Raw genomic sequence first — 18,069 nt, forward strand, 5'->3', positions numbered from 1 at the left:
GTGCACTGGTAGACTGCTCACCGTTTTCCAATTTACAGCCAGGACTATGCTATAATGCCCAAGATGTCGTCCACAACTAAGAAAAAAAGGTTGGTGGCCCTTACCTGTACCTAGACGACTGCTCTCGCAAGCCAGGCGGCCATTGCTCGGGGCGGGCCGAGCGGAGACCGGGGCGGATTTCGAACAAGAAATTGGTCAGCACGCCCTTTAATACACGAAACGCTTCCAGGGATGGGGGGTGTTGAATCCAGGTAGCAATGCATCAAGTCCACTGATAATACAACAAAAATGCACAGCATCCGATAAAGCAATCGTCCGTCCGGTCTCCATAATCCATCAGTGACCTCTTCCATGGTGTCCTGGTGGGCTGAAGTGGAATTGGAAGCCGCCAGGGAATCCTCCGCCTCCGCCTCCCCCGCCTGTGAAGAACTGGAAGGGGTTTCCTCCGGGGAATCCGCCTTGGAATGGGTTCCCGCCCTGGCCAGCCATAGGGTCGTTAGGATCATCGCCATTATCGAAGCGCTGGCGCAGTTCGGGATTCGAGAGGACCTCGTACGCCTCGTTAACGGTGGCCATCTTCGCCTCAGAACCGCCCTTGTCAGGATGTGCCTTCATCGCGGCTCTGTGGAACGCCTTCTTGATCGTCTTGGTGTCGGCATCGCGCGACACGTCCAGAACCTTGTAATAGTCCTTCTGGCGGGACTGTTTGAGAAGCTTCTGGGCGCGTTGCAAGCGTTGGTGTATCTGCGGGGCAACATCAGCACCAATACAACGATGGTAGGACGACCACATACGTCACGACTTGACCTGCCGCTGGCTTCGAACGCCTTCTCAAACACTCGCACCGCCTCTTCCCACTCCTCCTTCTTCAACAGTGCCTCGCCCTTGCCCACCAGTGCATCTGCATCGTTGCTGAAGCCGTCCATCTCGAGAAGGTCGCTGCAGTAGTCGTCGGCCCCGGAGAACTGCTTCGTATTGGTGTATGCCCTGCATAGAGACCTGAGTATGTGCTCTCGTCTCGGACTTGTCTTTGCCGCCGGTCGAAGGGGAATGTGGGGTGGAAGAGCAAGTGCCGCGGGGTTGATGTGCGTCGCGAGTGCCTCCTCGAACTTGTCCAAGAAGCCGTCGGACGCAAGTAGCTTAATTGCGATGGCCCAGTTCTCGGCGCTCAGCGCGTCATCAAGCTTCTTGAACGTCTTGTCGAAAGATTTGACCAGTCGATGCGCGGGGAGACACTGCTTCGAGTCGGGATCGTAGTGGAGGCACTGCTTGAGCGCGGACATGGCAGCCGTAGACGACGAAGGATCGTAGGGCATGAGGAAGTACGCCAGGCGAAATATCTTCATAAGCATCGTCGTAGACGGTGTTGTTAGATGGGTGAGACGCGTCAGGTCGCCGACGGCACCCTCGATGTCGCCCGCAGCGATCGCGCAGTTCGCACGTTGCTGCCGGAGCTCGATCGAGTGACTAGCAGTGTGCAGCGCGGTGCTCGAGGCCTCCACGCAGGCCTGCCAGAGCTTCGCCTTCATGGCTTGTATTGCCTTCTTCGCCGCCATCTCGGCTTCGGAAACGCCAAAGAGCACCTCGCGCACCTCGGGGTCGTCCTTGACCTTATACTTCTTAAGAGCGTCGCGGGCGGCAGCAAAGCGTCCATCCTTGGCGTGAATGCGAGCTTTGAGGAGATACGCTTTCTCGAACCCATTAGAAGTCAGGTTCAGAACCCTGTCAAAGTCTTCTAGAGCTTGTGGGTGCCGGTTCATGGAGTAGTACGCCGTAGCACGCTTGTAGTATAGCAAGTAGTCAGTCGGGGCCATTTCTAATAATAATTCAGTTGAAGGTTTTGTAGATGAAAGAAACCACGGTCTATGTCTGCATGAGCAGGGGTGTTGTCGTCCGGCAGAAGCCTCCGCTTTGACTTCAGGACGAGTAATTGGTCTTCAAAATAACCAAGCACCCCGACTGCATGTGCACATAGAAACCCTCAGCTACGATATGTTACGCACCTATAGCCTCGGTGTACGTCTTTGCAGCATCATGGAATTGTCCTGCGGACAATAGAGCGTTTGCTCTATTCACGAGTGGTAGGTATCCCGGCGGGTACAGCTCGCCTCCTGGGACGGACGGCTCAGCATTTGCGCCATAAAGAAAGACGGAGATGATAGGCACGAGTAGAGTGTTTAGTCGTAGCCGCATCGTTCGCAAGAGGGGTGATAGTGGTGGTGGGAGACGTGCATTCGAGCAAAGCTATTGAACATTGACGTCTGAAAATGGCAACTGACACGTTGCTTACCTAGTCACAATTTGGGACTTACCCGATAAGTGCCCGAGGTATGACCTCACTGGGCGCCCTCCGATAGCTATATGCTCGGTAAGTAAGAGTTTATTATCAGTAAGTTATGCGACATTGATCGCGCTTTGCCTTCCTCTGCAACCAATCACATTTCTCGACCACTCGGGTCCTCGTTCCCGCCCCGCTAAACAGCGACGAGCAGCACTTTGACGACGATGTCGAAAGATCCAAAGCCCTATGTTCAACCGGGAGAGCCTCTACATGAATTTCTGCGGTCGTTTTGGCAGCGGCAGATCGACCAGGCCGAGCAAGAGACGATAGACTATCGCCATCCGCCTTTACCACTTGCGCGGATAAAGAAGGTCATGAAAAGCGATCCAGACGTAAAGGTACGTGCAGCAGGAGGCGTATGAGAGCACAGGATCACACACTGACTGGCTTGTCGCAGATGATTGCCGCGGACGGTAGGCATTTCTAAATAGCGAATCGCAAGTGACTATTGGCCTGACATCCCGATTGGCTAGCACCCATCCTGTTCTGCAAAGCCTGCGAAAGTGCGTGCACTGTTGTTACGTTACCGCGACATCGTGCTGAAGGCCCTTTGTTCGCAGTATTCATTGCAGAGATCACCGCACGAGCCTTCATCATCGCGGACTCGAACAAACGGCGGACGCTGTCACGCGCGGACATCGCCAAAGCGGTCAGCAAGTCAGACCAGTTCGACTTCCTGATCGACATCCTCCCGAGAGAAGAGCCCTTTCCTGGGACTGCTGCCGCCGCGGGGGCTACATCTGGGTCTGGGTCGGGCAAGGGGAAGAAAGCGGCGAAACAGTCTTCGGTTCGTATTCTATGCTATTGGCCAACATATTTCCCTGACGGAACCGCCAGAAGCAGGGTACTGTGAGCCGAGATGAACCGCAAGGCGAAGCTAACGCAAGCAATGATGCAGTCCAAATAGACCAGGTGAGACCGCTGAGAAGACACCTGCGAAAGCACTTCTCATCCACCCCTTAGCAATTGCAGTCGATGATGCACCAGCCCGGAGCGCAAAATCCGCGAGTTCGCCCTTAAATTATCTTTCCTATATACTTGTTTCGTTGCTTTGCTCTTGCTTTCGGACTCACTCGCCAATGAAGTGTACGGACTAGATATTCCTGCTACCTACTAGATGCATGCTATTCGACCACAGATTATGCAACCAAGAATGACAAGAGCTTATACAACTAGAGTTATGATACGCAAATGTTAGAGAAAGGTCGTGGCATGTCCTCATGGCCGCCGCGTCGCCCTCTGCTTGATGACCCACTCGTACGCTTCAGTGGGCCACCCAACCGCCAGGCGCTCCACGTCCACCGGATTGTCACTCAGCTGCTCCACGTGCCCAACATACCTCCCCAACTCATTCAGCTCGCTCTCGAAGCGCGACGAACAGCTGCGCGCGAAGAGCTTGAGCTCCTGCAGCGGTAAGCCAACCTCGGCGCGGTCGAGCGCAAACAGGAACAGCCGCACACTCGAGAGCACGTTGTCGTCGATGATGCTCACGCTCTGGAGCAGCGGGCAGAGCACCTCATCGAATGTGTCGTTACGACAGAGCGCTGCCAGAATATGGCGCGATGGGCGACGAAGGATCGTGAGAGCGCGAAGACGGGGCATGTCTGCGAGGATTGCCTGCCATGGGAGCTCAGGCGTGCACTCGATCCCGATTGTGAGCTCCTCGACAGAACGGGTGTCGAGGTTGTCGAACAGCGACATCAGCGATGCGGGGACTGTCGTGGCAGAGAACGTCGAGTAAAAGACTAAAGCACCATCCACAATGGAGATAAGCTGCGGATAGCCCCGCTTCGTAGGGCGCGCAGTACAGTGAACTGCCCTCAGGCCGTGGAAGGGGTGGAGGCACGTTATGTCTGCAGGAAGAGCCATGGAAAGTGCTCCGTCCGCGTGGGAAAGTTGCTCTGCCCAGATGTGCACAGAAGTGCTCACAGGAAGGGCCAGATGCGAAAGGAAGTCGGCGATGGACTCGGGGTTAGGCCAGTCGCCGAGCTGCAGCGTGTGCAGATGACCAAGGTCGACAACTCGGCGTGTTAATGACGCGACCTCTGGGGTGCCGGAGCTGAGCGCAGGGCCAGCGTCTATAAGGATAAGCTCCTGCAGCCGAGGTGCTGACTGGAGAAAGTCAAGGAACTCGGTCATGGACATCCGTTCACGAGAGTGCTGGTCAAGGAGACAGAGATGGGTAAGCTTGGGACCGAAATGATTCCCAGGCCAGGTCGTGAAGTTTGCGAGGGTCAGCCGCTCCAGCTTAGGTGTTGAACCATCGAAGAGCGTGGGCAGCGTCAATGATTCGTCCTTGCCAAGTTTTAGCACGATGGACAGGGCTTTGAGCTTCGGAGCAGGATGCAGGAATACGCGAAGGATGTTAGAGCCGTAGCGAAACCTCGGCTGAATGTGTATCTCTTCAAAACGCTTGCTATGATATGCGATCGACGGCATGAAACGCGCGCGCTCGAGTGATGGACTATATCGAGAACCAGATGTTGCATCACGCAGGTAGACTCGTAGAGTCGATGCAGCGGAACGATCAAGGAAGGTTAACGCGGCCAACGCAGAGTCGCTATCGATGATAGACCACAGCGACGGGAACGCAAGGACCGTTTCTCGCCAGTGACGGCAGACATGTCCGACCTTGGTCCAGCCATGTGGGTCGTCGCGAACGCCGAGATCAGGAAGGAAGGATGAGGGGATGGTCTTGTCAAAAGCGAGCATTCCAAAGAAATGTGCAAGAATCTCCCGTGGGAGGATGTTGATGGGCGCGAAGGCATTTCGAAGGACACCAATCGAACGCAAAGCAGATACGAGCTTAGCTTCCAGGCGGTCGAGCTGCAGGTTGTGAAGAAGATGCACACATGGGGGAACGGAGTAGCACGTACATCATCAATGTTGAACTCGTCTCGCGTCCTAAAACGATTCGATATATTGGAGTCGGCTCGAGTAAGATCCGAGATTACACACCTTCGTAAATCCCCTTGAGCTGCTAATCTGCCTAGCAAGACATCTGCCAGTTGGGATAGATTGTGGTCCATAACGAACTTGCAGCTGGAGCATGTAAAGGCACTGACTATGAGAGCAGACGTTCCCATGCCCCGGTGCTCCGAAGAAGCTGACACGGCAGCTCGTCCTTTGCAGTGTCGGAGGCTGGCAGTAATTTTAGTAATTGTTAAGTCATCTCGCTGCGCGGCAAACCTCAATCAAAACCGGTCGGCATCACAGACATAGCATAGCATTCCTGGCGGCAGACCAGCGCGAGGAGTTTGAGGGGTAAGTCGTTGAGAATCTTCGAAACACAGGTGCCCGACGGCATTACATACCGGCAAGGGCTACCGGATCCGTCGTTGTTTCAAAAGGGACGGGTACGTGTACTAGTGGCTGAACATGAACCGGAAACAACTCGAGCGGAGGACGCCTTCGCAACTCGACAGTGTGGTGTCGTGATGTCTTCAGGTGTACGTGCGATAAACGGTGACCTGGCGTGCTCGTCGACATCGCACCTGATGAATTGCAGGCGATCAATTCACCGTGCTGGGAATGTAAGACAAGTAGAGATCTAGCAACATATCGAACTAGGAATATACGCGATTTCTGGAGCGAAGATAGTCGAGAGAAGGGCAACCGCGAAGGCAGATTAGGGACCGGAAGCTTTAACAAGCTAAGTTACTTACCTTGTAAACCCAAAATTTGATGGAGCTTTCGTTTACACCTTACCATTACTTATCGAGTAAGTTTTACCTTAAACAGCTGACGCTTACCTAAATCTACTTGTTGTGTAATTTAGGCTTCAATTCTCCTGAACTTCAACTCCAACAGCGACAACAATGTCGGCCACTCCATCAACGTCTTCCGCGCCCGTTGCGCACAACGCTCTTCCCCCGCCGTCAAGCACGGCGGCGGCGCGGTCATCGCGGATAGCGCCTCATTCTCATATCAAGGGCCTCGGCCTCAGTCCTGAGGGGTTCGCGAACGCAGACGGGGCAGGGTTCGTGGGGCAGGTCAACGCACGAGAGGTACGCAGCGTAGTCCTATCCCGTGATGGTGAAGGGACCGACGTGTCGCCAGGGACTGACGTAAACCTCCCAGGCTTGCGGCGTGGTTGTCGACCTCGTCAAGTCTCGCAAGTTCTCTGGTCGCGCTTTGCTGCTTGTCGGCGCACCTGGCACGGGAAAAACCGCACTCGCCCTGGCGATTTCTCAAGAGCTCGGGGCGAAGGTGCCCTTCTGCCCCATGGTCGGCTCAGAAGTTTACAGTACGGAGGTCAAGAAGACTGAGGTGCTCGCGGAAGCCTTCCGGCGGGCGATAGGGCTACGCATCAAGGAGACCAAAGAAGTGTACGAAGGCGAAGTCACCGAGCTCACACCGACGGAGGCTGAGAACCCTCTCAGCGGCTACGGCAAGACCGTCTCGCACGTCATCGTCGGCCTGAAGACAGTCAAGGGCACGAAGCAGCTGCGCCTCGACCCGTCCATCTATGAAGCGATTTTGAAGGAGAAAATCGTCGTTGGAGACGTCATCTACATTGAGGCGAACACTGGTGCCGTGAAACGCGTCGGACGCTCGGACGCTTACGCATCCTCGTACGATCTTGAGTCCGAGACGTACGTCCCCCTGCCCAAGGGCGAGGTGCACAAACGAAAAGAGCTTGTGCAGGACGTGACGCTTGGTGACTTGGATGCGGCAAACGCGCGGCCTCAGGGTGGTCAGGACATCATGAGCGTGATGGGCAGTTTGATGAAGAGCGGTCGGACGGAGGTCACGGAGAAGTTGAGAAAGGAGGTCAACAAGGTTGTGAAGGGATATGTCGACCAGGGTGTCGCGGAGGTCGTGCCCGGTGTCGTATTTATCGATGAGGTACGTCACCCCTCTCGGTTTCCACACAGCGAAATACCCAGTCGCAGTCGCTTCACAGGTCCACATGCTCGACATTGAGTGTTTCACCTATTTGAACGCCCTTCTCGAGTCGCCCATGGCACCTACTGTCGTCTTTGCCACCAACAGAGGCAACTCACTTGTGCGCGGCACGATAGATATAGTGGCTCCGCATGGTATCCCAGTCGATCTGCGCGACCGTTGCCTGATTGTTAAGACGGACTCGTACACCACTGCCGACGTCGCGAAGGTCGTGCAGGTCCGCGCGAACGTTGAAGGACTCAAGCTCGGTGCTGGTGTGCTCGAACGACTGGCCACGGAGGGCGAAAAGAGTTCACTTCGGTAAGGTATCAATTCGACGTTTCAGGTATAGCACTAATATGTTTCGTTGTGCAGGTATGCCTTGCAGCTGCTTACGCCAGGGTCAATCCTTGCGCGTCTGGCAGGCCGCGAGCAGATAGAGCTTGAGGACGTCAACGAGATGGGAGAGCTCTTCTTAGACGCGAAAACGAGTGCCGCCTCTATCGGCACCACTGATACCTACATGAGCTGAGGCTGATTAGGCACGAATATGTAGTAGGTGACGCCTATCGTTAGCGTGATCGCAGCAGCGCTGATAGTGCTACATAATAGGTTCTAGTGCTAGGTGTAGACCTGCCCGTCCTTTCGGGCCAAAATAATTGGATGCTCCGACATTCTTTGTACTCTTGCCTTCGTTCAAAAGGCGTCTTTCGGGGGCGGCATCCAAGGTACCGGCAGTAACTACGTTACGCTTTGACTGCCTCTTCGCAAGAAAGCAGAGGCTACACGTATACGAGTGTTAATATTCTAAGAATATGGGACAATCCCCTAGCGGGTACACGCGATTATATGGTCATATCATACCAGGTCGCTCGTCAAAGGGCGCTCGTGGATGGGTAAGACAACGCCGACGAAAACTGAACAACGCAACCAGAAAGTGACACGGCAACCATGGCGGAGTTGTTGACGGGGATCAGGAGCCTGTGTCTCGCGCTGGCCATACTATGATGGTACCCTGCTTTATAAAATTTGGGAAAATCTGCATCCTGTAGCTTACCACATCCATGCTTCGCGGGCGGTTTTGCATGAGTCGATGTGCACACAGTCTAGCTATATATCCGTATTTTTATAACATCTTATTGAGGTTTTGCAAGAGCAGCGGATCCTTTCCGGTGCACAAAGTAGGTCCTGCACCACTTTTTATAAATTTCGTCAAACAAGTGTCACACCAGATGCCGTCGAGCCGTGCCTCTGCCGAGAAGCCGAGCCGCCTCTCCAAAGTCAACCTCAGTTGTCTGAGATCAGGCGGAGCGACAAATTCATCACGCCTTGCCCGTTCATTGTAACGCTCCACTAATGTTCCTTCCCTATACATGTACATAGCACCTTTTAAACCAAATATGTTGACCAGACATGTCTGGTGTAAGTACAAAAGTCTATGAATGCAGTTGCCAGAATATTTGGTGGGCGAGATCTGGTTGGATCTAGCCATCAGTGGCATTTTTCGGCCAGTTTTGGATCGCTTCCGAGCATCCACAAAAACATCATATCGTCCCTTGCTGCACACCCGCCATAATATGGGTGTCATATTATAGTATGAATACAAGTCCATCATAAGAAATATTCACAGCACCTCCGGGGGCATATTGCAGCAGCAAGATCGATTTTATAAAGCAAGGAGCCTTTATAAACCAGGGGGCCATCATAGTAGCAGCGTAATGGGCTGTGCTGTAATATCACATATACGGCGCGCGGCAGGGCCGGTACAACAAGATAGAGGCTTGTGCACACATCATCAGCGCTGCCTCAGAACAAGATGGATATCTGCCTCGTAGACCAGACAGAAGCTTCAAGCCACCACTCGCGGTGTTCCCAGCCCAGCGCTCGGCACGAGCGGCGTGTCCGGCGAAAGCTCACAACGGCGATGTAACAGTTTCTGTATTCCGCGCTCTTGCTTCTGTCTTGACCGGGGACCAAATGAAATCATCCTCGTTTCTTCTCCGTAGAGCGTTGTATGTAGTTTTGTTATAGACAGAGTGAAGTCGGTGGGCTGTCAAAGCCCAGGAGCGTATACGTATCCGAGGAAGTCGGAGAACAAGGCGGAATTCGGCCCGAGCTCCGAAGGTCTGCCCAACACTGCGTGTGTTCATAATTCCTTTTCCTTTTTTCCCTCCTCTTTCTTGTGTTGGGACCAGCTCGCTCTCGTTCTGCTCTGCGTATTGATGGTCATGTAACGGCGTGAATTAACTACCGCTCTGAAGCTGCCATGGTTCCAGCAAGGATCAACCCGGTCTGATCGCTTTAAACGCCACAAAGTTCGCTTCTTCATTCACAACCATCGCATGCATCGCCCACACAGACGGCTGAGGACTGCCAGTACGGTCTGTAACTATGCTCGCAGTAGCTTTTTTGTGTCTAATAGTTATTCAGGACAGCGCTGAAGGCCGCGTCGGGACAGAGGAGCATGAAGAGGAAGACTTCGAAGATCAAGCTCAAGCGTCTAGCGGGGACATAGAGAAGACGTGGCCGACCGGGACACAGAAGACCGCACGATATTTCCACGGTATTCTTTCGTACACCGATCATGTCACGTTCCTTATGGAATGGCGCACCCAGTCTCTCGCCGGTGGGCATAAACGGACGAAGAAGGCCACGAAGCGTGGTGAGGTCTTTCAAATCCGGAGCACAATGCGCTCGAAGTATCCCGGCTGGCACACAAATCTCGGCACTATCAAGGCCGCCCTCAAGTCGAAGCCCGAGTGGGCTGCATGGACTCAGCAGCTGGTGGGAGAGAGGAAGGAAAAGCTCCAAGTTAACCGAGAGAAGAAGCAGCAGCGGACAGAGCAGCGTGAGAGGAATGGGAGGGAGAGGAAGGGCAAGTCTGCTACTTAGTAGTAGGTGCGTGTGTTGACTTTGACAAAGACTGCACGGCTTCTGATTATTTCCCATACGCAGCGTTGTAGAAACTTAAGACGTAGCCTAATTGGGCAGACGTGTATACACACACAGCCGTGTCTACATCCGCTCTCAGCCTGTACGACCCTGCGCAGGTGCATACGAAACTATGCCTTGAACTGTAGACATCCCCGGTAAGAAAGGAGGGCACACCGAGTGACGCCTTCTTCTGATCCGACGATTGCGTGCCTCGCGGCATCAGCCGGTGTACTGGCGAAGATGTGTCCATTAGTTCGGCCGAATCTCTGAATTTCCTTTCCAACACATTCAGGACAAGGTTCGATGCCGTCAGGATATTGGTTGACGTGGAAAGTTGAGCGAACGTTGAGCGTTCATCTTGTCCAGCCACCGGCCATTAATCAGGTCCCAAGACACCGCCGAGCGACCGCATCAGCATTGTGCGGACACTAAGTTTATCAGTACACACAGCTTCGCTATGCCATCGACGATGGAAGTGACAAGCAGGCCGCATACTACGGTGCCCCCAGATCAGTGTTATGCCGGTCAGTGACTGGTCAGTGACTAGTCGCTCCGGTCAATGACTTATCCGTGACTGACCGGTTTTCCAGGTCCCACCTCGGCAGCCAACCACGTCGCAGGACAGGCCCTGTCGTCCATTGCCAGGGTCTGCCTCCCAAGCGCTCGACACCAGTATCTCGCTTGCGTGGGATCACGAAACCGCCCGGTCATTGACTGTAACTCTGTCATTGACCCATCAGCATTAGTCAATGACCGTGACTAGGATGACTCGGTCGTTGGCTACCCCATGCTGCCCCCAGGTTCATCGTCTCCGGAGTGTCCTGAGCTCTCGGCAAGCGATGACGGAGTGTGACTGTACCCCGAGGGTCACTGCCTACGTCGGCGCCCTCCATGTCCTGGTAAGTTATCATCTATAAGACTGCGCTGCGTCGACTAACAGCTGGCACCGATGCAGTTTGCACCGTCTACCAATACGGCAGAGCAGACATGGACTCGAGACTGACTCTACCTAGCATCCGCGAGGTGTTTCCAGGTGAGTGGCTGGCCTTGGCTATGACTTGTTGGTGCCAACTTGGTGGAGATTCAGAATGCTCCCATCTAGAATATTTTCCGCATCAGCACGACGACCACACAGCGACGGCGAGCGGAAGTTCGACCGGACCTGATTCAGCAGTAAGTACACCTCCCCGACACTGACGGATCTCTATTCTGACATGCAGGTAGACCCGACCGTCCGACGCCAGCGTCCATGTCTCGAAACGCAAGTATACTTGCGAAACATGCGGGAAAGGCTTTCGAAGGTCTGTCGAAGTGGACATTCTCGGTTGGAACCTGCGCTCATCGTACGTGTTAACAAGGCCAAGCGGCCTATCTGTACACATGCGGTCGCACACGGGCGAAAAACGTAAGCATCGTACATTCGTCAAGATTCCATATCTGACACTGTCCCTCTCGCAGCCTACGAATGCACGCATACAGGGTGCGGGAAACGTTTCAAAACCAAGTCTAACATGAGACGCCACTGCCTTGCCCATGACTCGTATAACTCGAACATAGCTGCGACAGTCGAAGCGTAAATGCTCGAAGGATACTTTGGTCACTCTATCCCATGTCTCGTTTGCGTATAATTTCCTAGCGCCTGCAACCTTTGAGTTTCATGAAGAAATCTCTGGCAAGCCTTTAACTTTAGCACTTAGTACTTTAGTCCCTGTCTCTCCTAGGCTAATACAAATCGCTAAAATAGTTCCGACTTTTCATAAATCACGCTAAATGCCCCGACTCGGATAGCTTCTGGCCATAACACGACATGGTTTACCACGCCACAAAATGCCCATATGACCTAGCGCTTCCTGCGTGGCATTCCATACATGCCAGGCTTGCCGGTGCTCTATCGCAAAGTCTCATGTTGGTGCCTCTTATTCGATGCACTGTCATCTAAAGCCGCCTCGAAATGGATATACCAACGGTAAATAAAGTACAGGAATGCAACATCCTGTTTTCTCTTGTTAGCGTATCCGTAAAGTGTCCGCGACGTTCCAAATGCCCATGCGGTCCGTGCGTCCCACAAAGAGAATCCTCCGGCCATCAGGAAGGAATCTAATATCCGATACCCGCTGCATCTCCCTGAGGTCTGCGACCAACTCTCCCGATTTCATGTTCCAGACGACCACGTTCATTTCACCGGCGGCGGCAACAAGGGTACCGTCTGGAGAGAACGCAACAGCGGTTCCACCTGCCCAGATCCTCTCCTTGAAGCGTATGGTTCCTTTTGACGCATCCTGAACAATCAGCATGAACCTGCGATTCTCGCTAGCAATGCTGGCCACGCTACTGCCATCAGGAGAAAAGGTCCCAACGGCAATCTTGCGATTCGGCTCTTCCAGTCGAAGGAGTTCTTTACAGCTGTCGGTGTTGTAAAGACGACCGACAAGGCCTTGAGCGCAGATAAAGATCCGGTCGCCTGTCGGGGAAAACGCGACAGAACGATAATCTGTGACGTTGTAGTGATGAATGGCACCGAGCTGCACAATGGGTGCGCCGACATCGTAGAGAGCGATCTTGTCTTCAAGCATGACTGCCAGCCGCGAGCCGTCCGATGAGAAGACAAGTTTGCGGACTGGCGAATCGAGCGAGAACGTGCAAAGCGGGAGCCCGGTCGCGGCATCCCAGAACTTCACGACATAGTCAGCGGAGCCGGTGACGATACGTACACCGTCGGGGGAAAAGGCCACATCGGTGAGGGAGTAGGTGTGTCCCCGCAAGCGCATAATGGGTTTGCCAGATCTGATGTCCCAGATAACCGCGGTCTCGTCAGCGGACCCAGTGACCAGACGTCTGCCATCTGGGGAGAAGGCAACGGCAGTGACACCGTCTGTATACTCTGGGTCTCTAAGATGCTGAAGCGTTAGGCCATCCGATGTCCGCCAGACGAGGATGTCCGAGCCGACAGTTCGCCAGGATGCCGCCAACAGCTTTCCGTCGTCAGACAACGTGAAGCAAGGCATATGCGTATCGCCGGCAGTGGAGTCAGCAAACTCCAGATATGCGGACTTCGACATCTTGTGGTCGCCTGGTTTCTCCGTGCTTGGCAGTTGGACTTGCCCAAATACGAGGTCTCCGGATCCCTCTTCCCTAATATACGGCCACTTTTGCAGGTCCAATGATGTAATTCTCCGATGTTGCAACTCGACCCATCCGCGATACATCAGGTTAGGTATGGAGATCGAGCCGTCTAGTACACAGGATGGAAGTTCAGCGTGTCATTCGGGAGTCCGTCGAGCAAATCACTGACACTGGGAGTCTTCGACTACCACGGGCGGCTGGCTTTTACGAAGATACGTAGAGAAATCCACCGGAGGGTAATCGCCCTATTATGGTGATCAGTTGCTAGATAATCAGGGTCAAGGACAGTAGGCGTACTCCTAACATGGCTTCAATATCTTCGTCGCGTGCAACGGCACAGTCGGCCCCAGATACCTGCATAATCGGCGTAAGAGATTACAGGAATACGGAAGGGTATAATAACGGGCGCACACCTCAAGAATGTAATCAAGAAGGGCGTCTAGAGGATCGATGGCTTTCCCCTGCTGCCTCCTCAGTAATTATCAATGCTCAGCGATGGAGTAACGAACCTGCCCTTCTGAGAAGAGTGCTCCTCCGTTGCCGAGGTCCTCGGTATCTAACAACTCTTCCACAGCAACAACTCCCGCCACTGTCTCAGGGTCGCTATTGCCGGGCGGCAGTTTATCATGACCGGCACCAGCAATAAGGACTCGCACTATTCCGAGCCTCTTCTTGATTTTGATCCGCTTGACGAAGACACACTGGTCCCTTGTAGAATTTCGACCAGCGCGCTTCGGATACTTCGACCCTTGCCTATGCATTGGAGGCCCGGAATACTCTTTGGTCGTCGATGCGGACAGTTTAAGGCCGACGAACTGCCATATCTGACCTTTGAGCGACACCTCGCGTGTTTTACTCGTGTCTCTGAAGGCGGCTGTCGCCCAATTCGCCGGCGTCTTTACCCAGCCGCTGACGAAGACGATGTCCTCCGGCTCCACGAGGTGATCGGTCCTTGCGAATGTGTACCAGCTGTCGTGTTGGCGGGCCATGTAGGCCATGATTCTCGGGTTTTCATACAAGCTCTCGGCATACGCCTCGCTCTTCAGGTCCAGTAACGCTCCTTGTACTTCCTTGCACATGTAGCCTGCGCTTAAGGCAGCTGCCGCATCAGCGGAAGCACCGCTACGAAAGCTCAGATACGTTAACAAGGATAACAACAGCACCCTCACCCTGTGATTTCACCGTGTATCTGTTTTTCCTCCACACCATGACTGGGGAAACGCCCCGGTCCTATCAGCGCGTGTCGCTTGTCAACACAGAACACATCTGGCGGAAGATCGTCCGTGATCTCGAAGGATTTAGGCCAAGAGGTGACCTTGTGCTCCTTAACAGAGGTATTGAGGTTGAAGAGTCGGACAAATGCGCCCTCGCGTATGTAGCCTACGTCTCCGATCTGCGGCTCTCCCGTCCCATGCGGTTCAGGGTGCCAGAGATGGTGCGCGCGCGCTTCAAAATAGTCGTGGGAATAGCAGGAAATAAGATCCATTGTTCTTCGGAGCGCCATAGATGGGCGCTCCATCAACTAGCGGCGGTACCGAGTTATAAGCCCGTGACTTGCAACTTCGGCGTTCGCCAACTTCCAGCGGTAACCACCGGTGTTCGCCGGTGGCCATTGGTGTTCGCCGGCGGTCCTTGCCATATACGGGTGCGTCACTGTGAGCGCTTGTGAACACCACCGTTCGTTGTCCACTGGAACCCATCGGAATACAGCAGCAACTGGTGAATATTGCTGTGTATCAGTGGCAAGTAGTGGGGTATGTTGGGATATACCAGTGTTCAGCATGTTATGCTGGCTGCCACTGGTATTTGGTCCGGTCGATTCACATGGCAGGTGGCAGACACCACCAAACACTGGTGACATCCACTGGCAGGCAGTGGCCACTGTCCATCAGCATATGCTGTTTATTGTTAGTATGTCATTGAATAATAATTTTTGGCATTTTTCACTGGTCTTTGGGCAAAAGTGTGTGACATTGGGCCATGGTGTGTGACTTGCTTTCCAGGTTGGGCTAACTCTCATGAACAAATTGTTTTAAGACTAGTATCTGGCAGGTTTGGTCTCATGCTTTGTGCATAGATGGCTTATATTACACATATTCTCACTCAGAGAATATACATTTACCTGAGAATTACAACAACAAGGTTTATAGCTGTTGAAATATTAATGTGACTGCTGGCAGCCTGCCCCCACTGCCTGATAGCTCATTCCTGAGCTTATAGAAAGTTTATAAAAAATCTCAGGAGCCTCTAACCAGGTCTGTGTAGTATAATATGCTTCAAAGAGTTACTTACAGCTGCTTCCACTTGGGGACACATCTGGCAATCAATTTTACACACCTTTTGCACTCAGACAGTGTACCGCGTAGAGACACTTCAGTGAGAGCTGAGTTCTGGGATAGTGCACAGTTCAGAGGAGAATAGGCATCTATACAGATGCCGGTGGCTAAGCATGTATTGAGCTTATTACAGAAAAATATTTGTATCTATATTGGTACTTGATAAGCCAGTGGCTTCAAGCAATGTTTGATGCAAATTGCTGGTGATGTGTGCCGGTAGCCGGTGGCAACCTGCGAAGCCCAGTGGGATCCGGTGTGTCTCACTGCCGCCCACTGTTACTCACTGATACCCACCAGCCAACAGCAGCAGCCACTGGAGACTAGCACTGGACTTCACTGGATACCAGTGGGTGCCAGTGAGTACACCCCATATTCAGTGGAATTTGGTGTAGTTGTCAGTCCCGGGCATATTACTGGGTACCGCGCAGTTCGGACGGGCGGGAAGTTGGATCGCTTCCGCTTGCAATAAACATTGAAATATTTGACATGAAGCGTTGGGGGCACCGTCGACGATGACCCTGAACGATAACGTCCGACGTTGCCGAACCCCTTTCCTGGCTGGAGGAGAGCGGTATGTTCAGCCCTCGATGACCTGCGCAGATGTATGTCCCTCGAAAGCTTGGTATAGCAGTTGGTATTAGAAAGCATATCTCTTGACTGAAATGAGCCTCTAGATGGCCTTGCTCGCGAAAATGGCCTTGGCGATTTTTAACAAAATATGGGTATCCCTTGCCGTGAGAAAATGAACTCGCTGACGCCCATGTTACCAGCTTTCCGTCAGGCGACCGCATGCCCTTCACACTGCCAACTCCCGACGATATTTACATTGTTATATCTTATGTTCACAATTTATCGGACCTTGAAATCTCAGGCTGCGCATATCATCTACCCCTCGAGCCTGTCTGCACTAGGATACGGATACCCGGAGCTACCGCTTGGCCAGGAGATCATTTTGGCCACACACTCCGAGGTTCAACGCTACGGTGGGCAGAGAAACAGAAGGTGAGCACATAAGGATAACTGATACTGGAGGCAAGGGCTACGACTCCTGCTCCCCTGAACGCATTCGCAAAGCATCGCCGACATTCCACAAGTGCAAAGGCCCTTCATCTGCATAAGACAGCAGCCTACGATTGTCCGGAAGCCATTTAAGTCCAGAAAGGTACTGCACTGACGTCTGGAACTTGACGACAAACTGTCTCGCCTTAGGACCCCAAATTATGACCTCTCCATACCGGCCAGCAGCAGCGAGGAATGCCCCGTTCGGTGAGTATGAGATCGCAGTTCCGCACGAGCCAATGGTTTCTTTACGGTACATTTCTCCTGTCCAAGAATTGCGGCCAGTGAGCGTACCGTCGTACGAGCCGGTGGCGATCTCGATCCCGTCTGGCGCGAAGGCGCAGGACTTGACCTGGTCACTGTGTTCTTGCAGCTCGATGAGCTCTTCCCAGGTGTCCGTGCGGTATATACGCGCAGCGCCGTTGTTGTCCAAAACGGCCGTCCGCTTGCCGTCTGGGGAGAGGGCAACATCCAAGATCGCACCGGTGTCGGATTGGAAGACGGTAAGTTGTACGATGATGCTGCCGGCGTCGTAGATAGCGACAGCGCGATGCATCTTCGCAGCGAATCGCGAACCATCCGCGGAGAAGACGATCCTGCTTATACGCTCCCCGAGAGCGTACGTGTAGATCGACCATCCTGACCCAGCATCCCAAACCTTAATGGAGCCGTCGTCAGAGACGCTGACGATGCGCGAGCCATCCGGAGTGTACGTTACGTCGCTCACCCGAGCGCCGTGACCGCTCATGGCAAAAACACGCTCGCCGGACTGGACATTCCAGACGACGACGGATGCGTCAGCAGATCCAGAAACCAGGTGTTGATCGTTGGCGGAGAATCCGACAGCAGTGATAGCGTCCGGAGGATACTCGTGGACATTTGACGTGCCGGCTGAGAGGGGAGGGCTCGAGTCCCCGAGATGTTGAAGGGTGAGGCCATCCATCGTCCTCCAGATAGTGATGGAACCAGATCGCCATGATGCCGCTAAGAGGGCCCCATCATGCGAGACGGCAGAGACGTGACGCGTGGGTCGGGATCGATCTTGAAATTTCAAGTACGTCCATTTCTCGTCCGCGAATCGGCGACTCGGTGGTCCCCAGGGAAACTTGGCTTTAGCTGTATCAAAGACTCCGCAGTCTTCGTGGCTAAGCCGTGGCCACTTCAGCAGATCCAGTGATGTGACAAGACGACGTTCAAGCGTGGCTCGCTCTTGAGCGATGAGGTCTGGGATCGAGACTGAACCATCTGCGGAACACGGTAGAACCATTGGACATATGCCACAGTCAGATAACAGGGAATTACTGACATTCATCCTGTACCTGTACCGGCGGCTGGACCTTGCGGAGGTACGTCGAAAAGTCTATGGGCCATTCGTTGTACTGTATGACG

At 53.5% G+C, this 18,069-nt stretch overlaps 7 protein-coding genes across 7 annotated transcripts; 4 read left to right on the top strand and 3 right to left on the bottom strand.

Annotated features, from left to right (window-relative positions):
- Positions 1-234: 234 nt before the first annotated feature.
- PHACADRAFT_248959 (uncharacterized protein) lies at positions 235-2,187 on the bottom strand. Its single transcript, XM_007391389.1, has 3 exons — positions 2,004-2,187; positions 795-1,816; positions 235-744 (listed from the first exon to the last, which is right to left on the bottom strand). The coding sequence occupies exons 2-3, from the start codon at positions 1,812-1,814 to the stop codon at positions 337-339; spliced, it is 1,428 nt and encodes a 475-aa protein (XP_007391451.1). The 5' UTR covers positions 1,815-1,816; positions 2,004-2,187; the 3' UTR covers positions 235-336.
- Positions 2,188-2,377: 190 nt separating this feature from the next.
- PHACADRAFT_112968 (uncharacterized protein) lies at positions 2,378-5,994 on the top strand. The gene is made up of 5 exons (XM_007391390.1): positions 2,378-2,679; positions 2,739-2,754; positions 2,815-2,844; positions 2,902-3,128; positions 3,179-5,994. The coding sequence occupies exons 1-5, from the start codon at positions 2,506-2,508 to the stop codon at positions 3,302-3,304; spliced, it is 573 nt and encodes a 190-aa protein (XP_007391452.1). The 5' UTR covers positions 2,378-2,505; the 3' UTR covers positions 3,305-5,994.
- A 165-nt stretch (positions 5,995-6,159) lies between these two features.
- PHACADRAFT_25056 (uncharacterized protein) lies at positions 6,160-7,760 on the top strand (the record flags this gene model as incomplete). Its single annotated transcript, XM_007391230.1, has 4 exons — positions 6,160-6,348; positions 6,422-7,189; positions 7,248-7,549; positions 7,604-7,760. The coding sequence occupies 4 exons, from the start codon at positions 6,160-6,162 to the stop codon at positions 7,758-7,760; spliced, it is 1,416 nt and encodes a 471-aa protein (XP_007391292.1).
- Positions 7,761-9,634: 1,874 nt separating this feature from the next.
- Positions 9,635-10,128, top strand: PHACADRAFT_248965 (uncharacterized protein). Its single transcript, XM_007391391.1, has one exon. The coding sequence runs from the start codon at positions 9,827-9,829 to the stop codon at positions 10,118-10,120; it is 294 nt and encodes a 97-aa protein (XP_007391453.1). The 5' UTR covers positions 9,635-9,826; the 3' UTR covers positions 10,121-10,128.
- Positions 10,129-11,419: 1,291 nt separating this feature from the next.
- Positions 11,420-11,739, top strand: PHACADRAFT_86317 (uncharacterized protein; the record flags this gene model as incomplete). Its single annotated transcript, XM_007391392.1, has 3 exons — positions 11,420-11,463; positions 11,521-11,567; positions 11,621-11,739. Coding segments are annotated over 3 exons (210 nt in total), but the record flags the coding sequence as incomplete, so codon positions are not given.
- A 429-nt stretch (positions 11,740-12,168) lies between these two features.
- PHACADRAFT_136001 (uncharacterized protein) lies at positions 12,169-14,411 on the bottom strand (the record flags this gene model as incomplete). The annotated part of the gene is made up of 5 exons (XM_007391393.1): positions 13,795-14,411; positions 13,699-13,746; positions 13,583-13,639; positions 13,455-13,530; positions 12,169-13,394 (listed from the first exon to the last, which is right to left on the bottom strand). Exons 1-5 carry the CDS (start codon positions 14,362-14,364, stop codon positions 12,169-12,171), a joined length of 1,977 nt encoding a protein of 658 aa, XP_007391455.1. The 5' UTR covers positions 14,365-14,411.
- Positions 14,412-16,618: 2,207 nt separating this feature from the next.
- PHACADRAFT_248966 (uncharacterized protein) lies at positions 16,619-17,937 on the bottom strand. The gene has a single exon (XM_007391394.1). The coding sequence runs from the start codon at positions 17,621-17,623 to the stop codon at positions 16,661-16,663; it is 963 nt and encodes a 320-aa protein (XP_007391456.1). The 5' UTR covers positions 17,624-17,937; the 3' UTR covers positions 16,619-16,660.
- Between the last annotated feature and the right edge of the window lie 132 nt (positions 17,938-18,069).

This window comes from Phanerochaete carnosa (genome assembly GCF_000300595.1).
Source record: "Phanerochaete carnosa HHB-10118-sp unplaced genomic scaffold PHACAscaffold_2, whole genome shotgun sequence".
In the NCBI taxonomy this organism is placed as follows: Eukaryota; Fungi; Basidiomycota; class Agaricomycetes; order Polyporales; family Phanerochaetaceae; genus Phanerochaete; species Phanerochaete carnosa.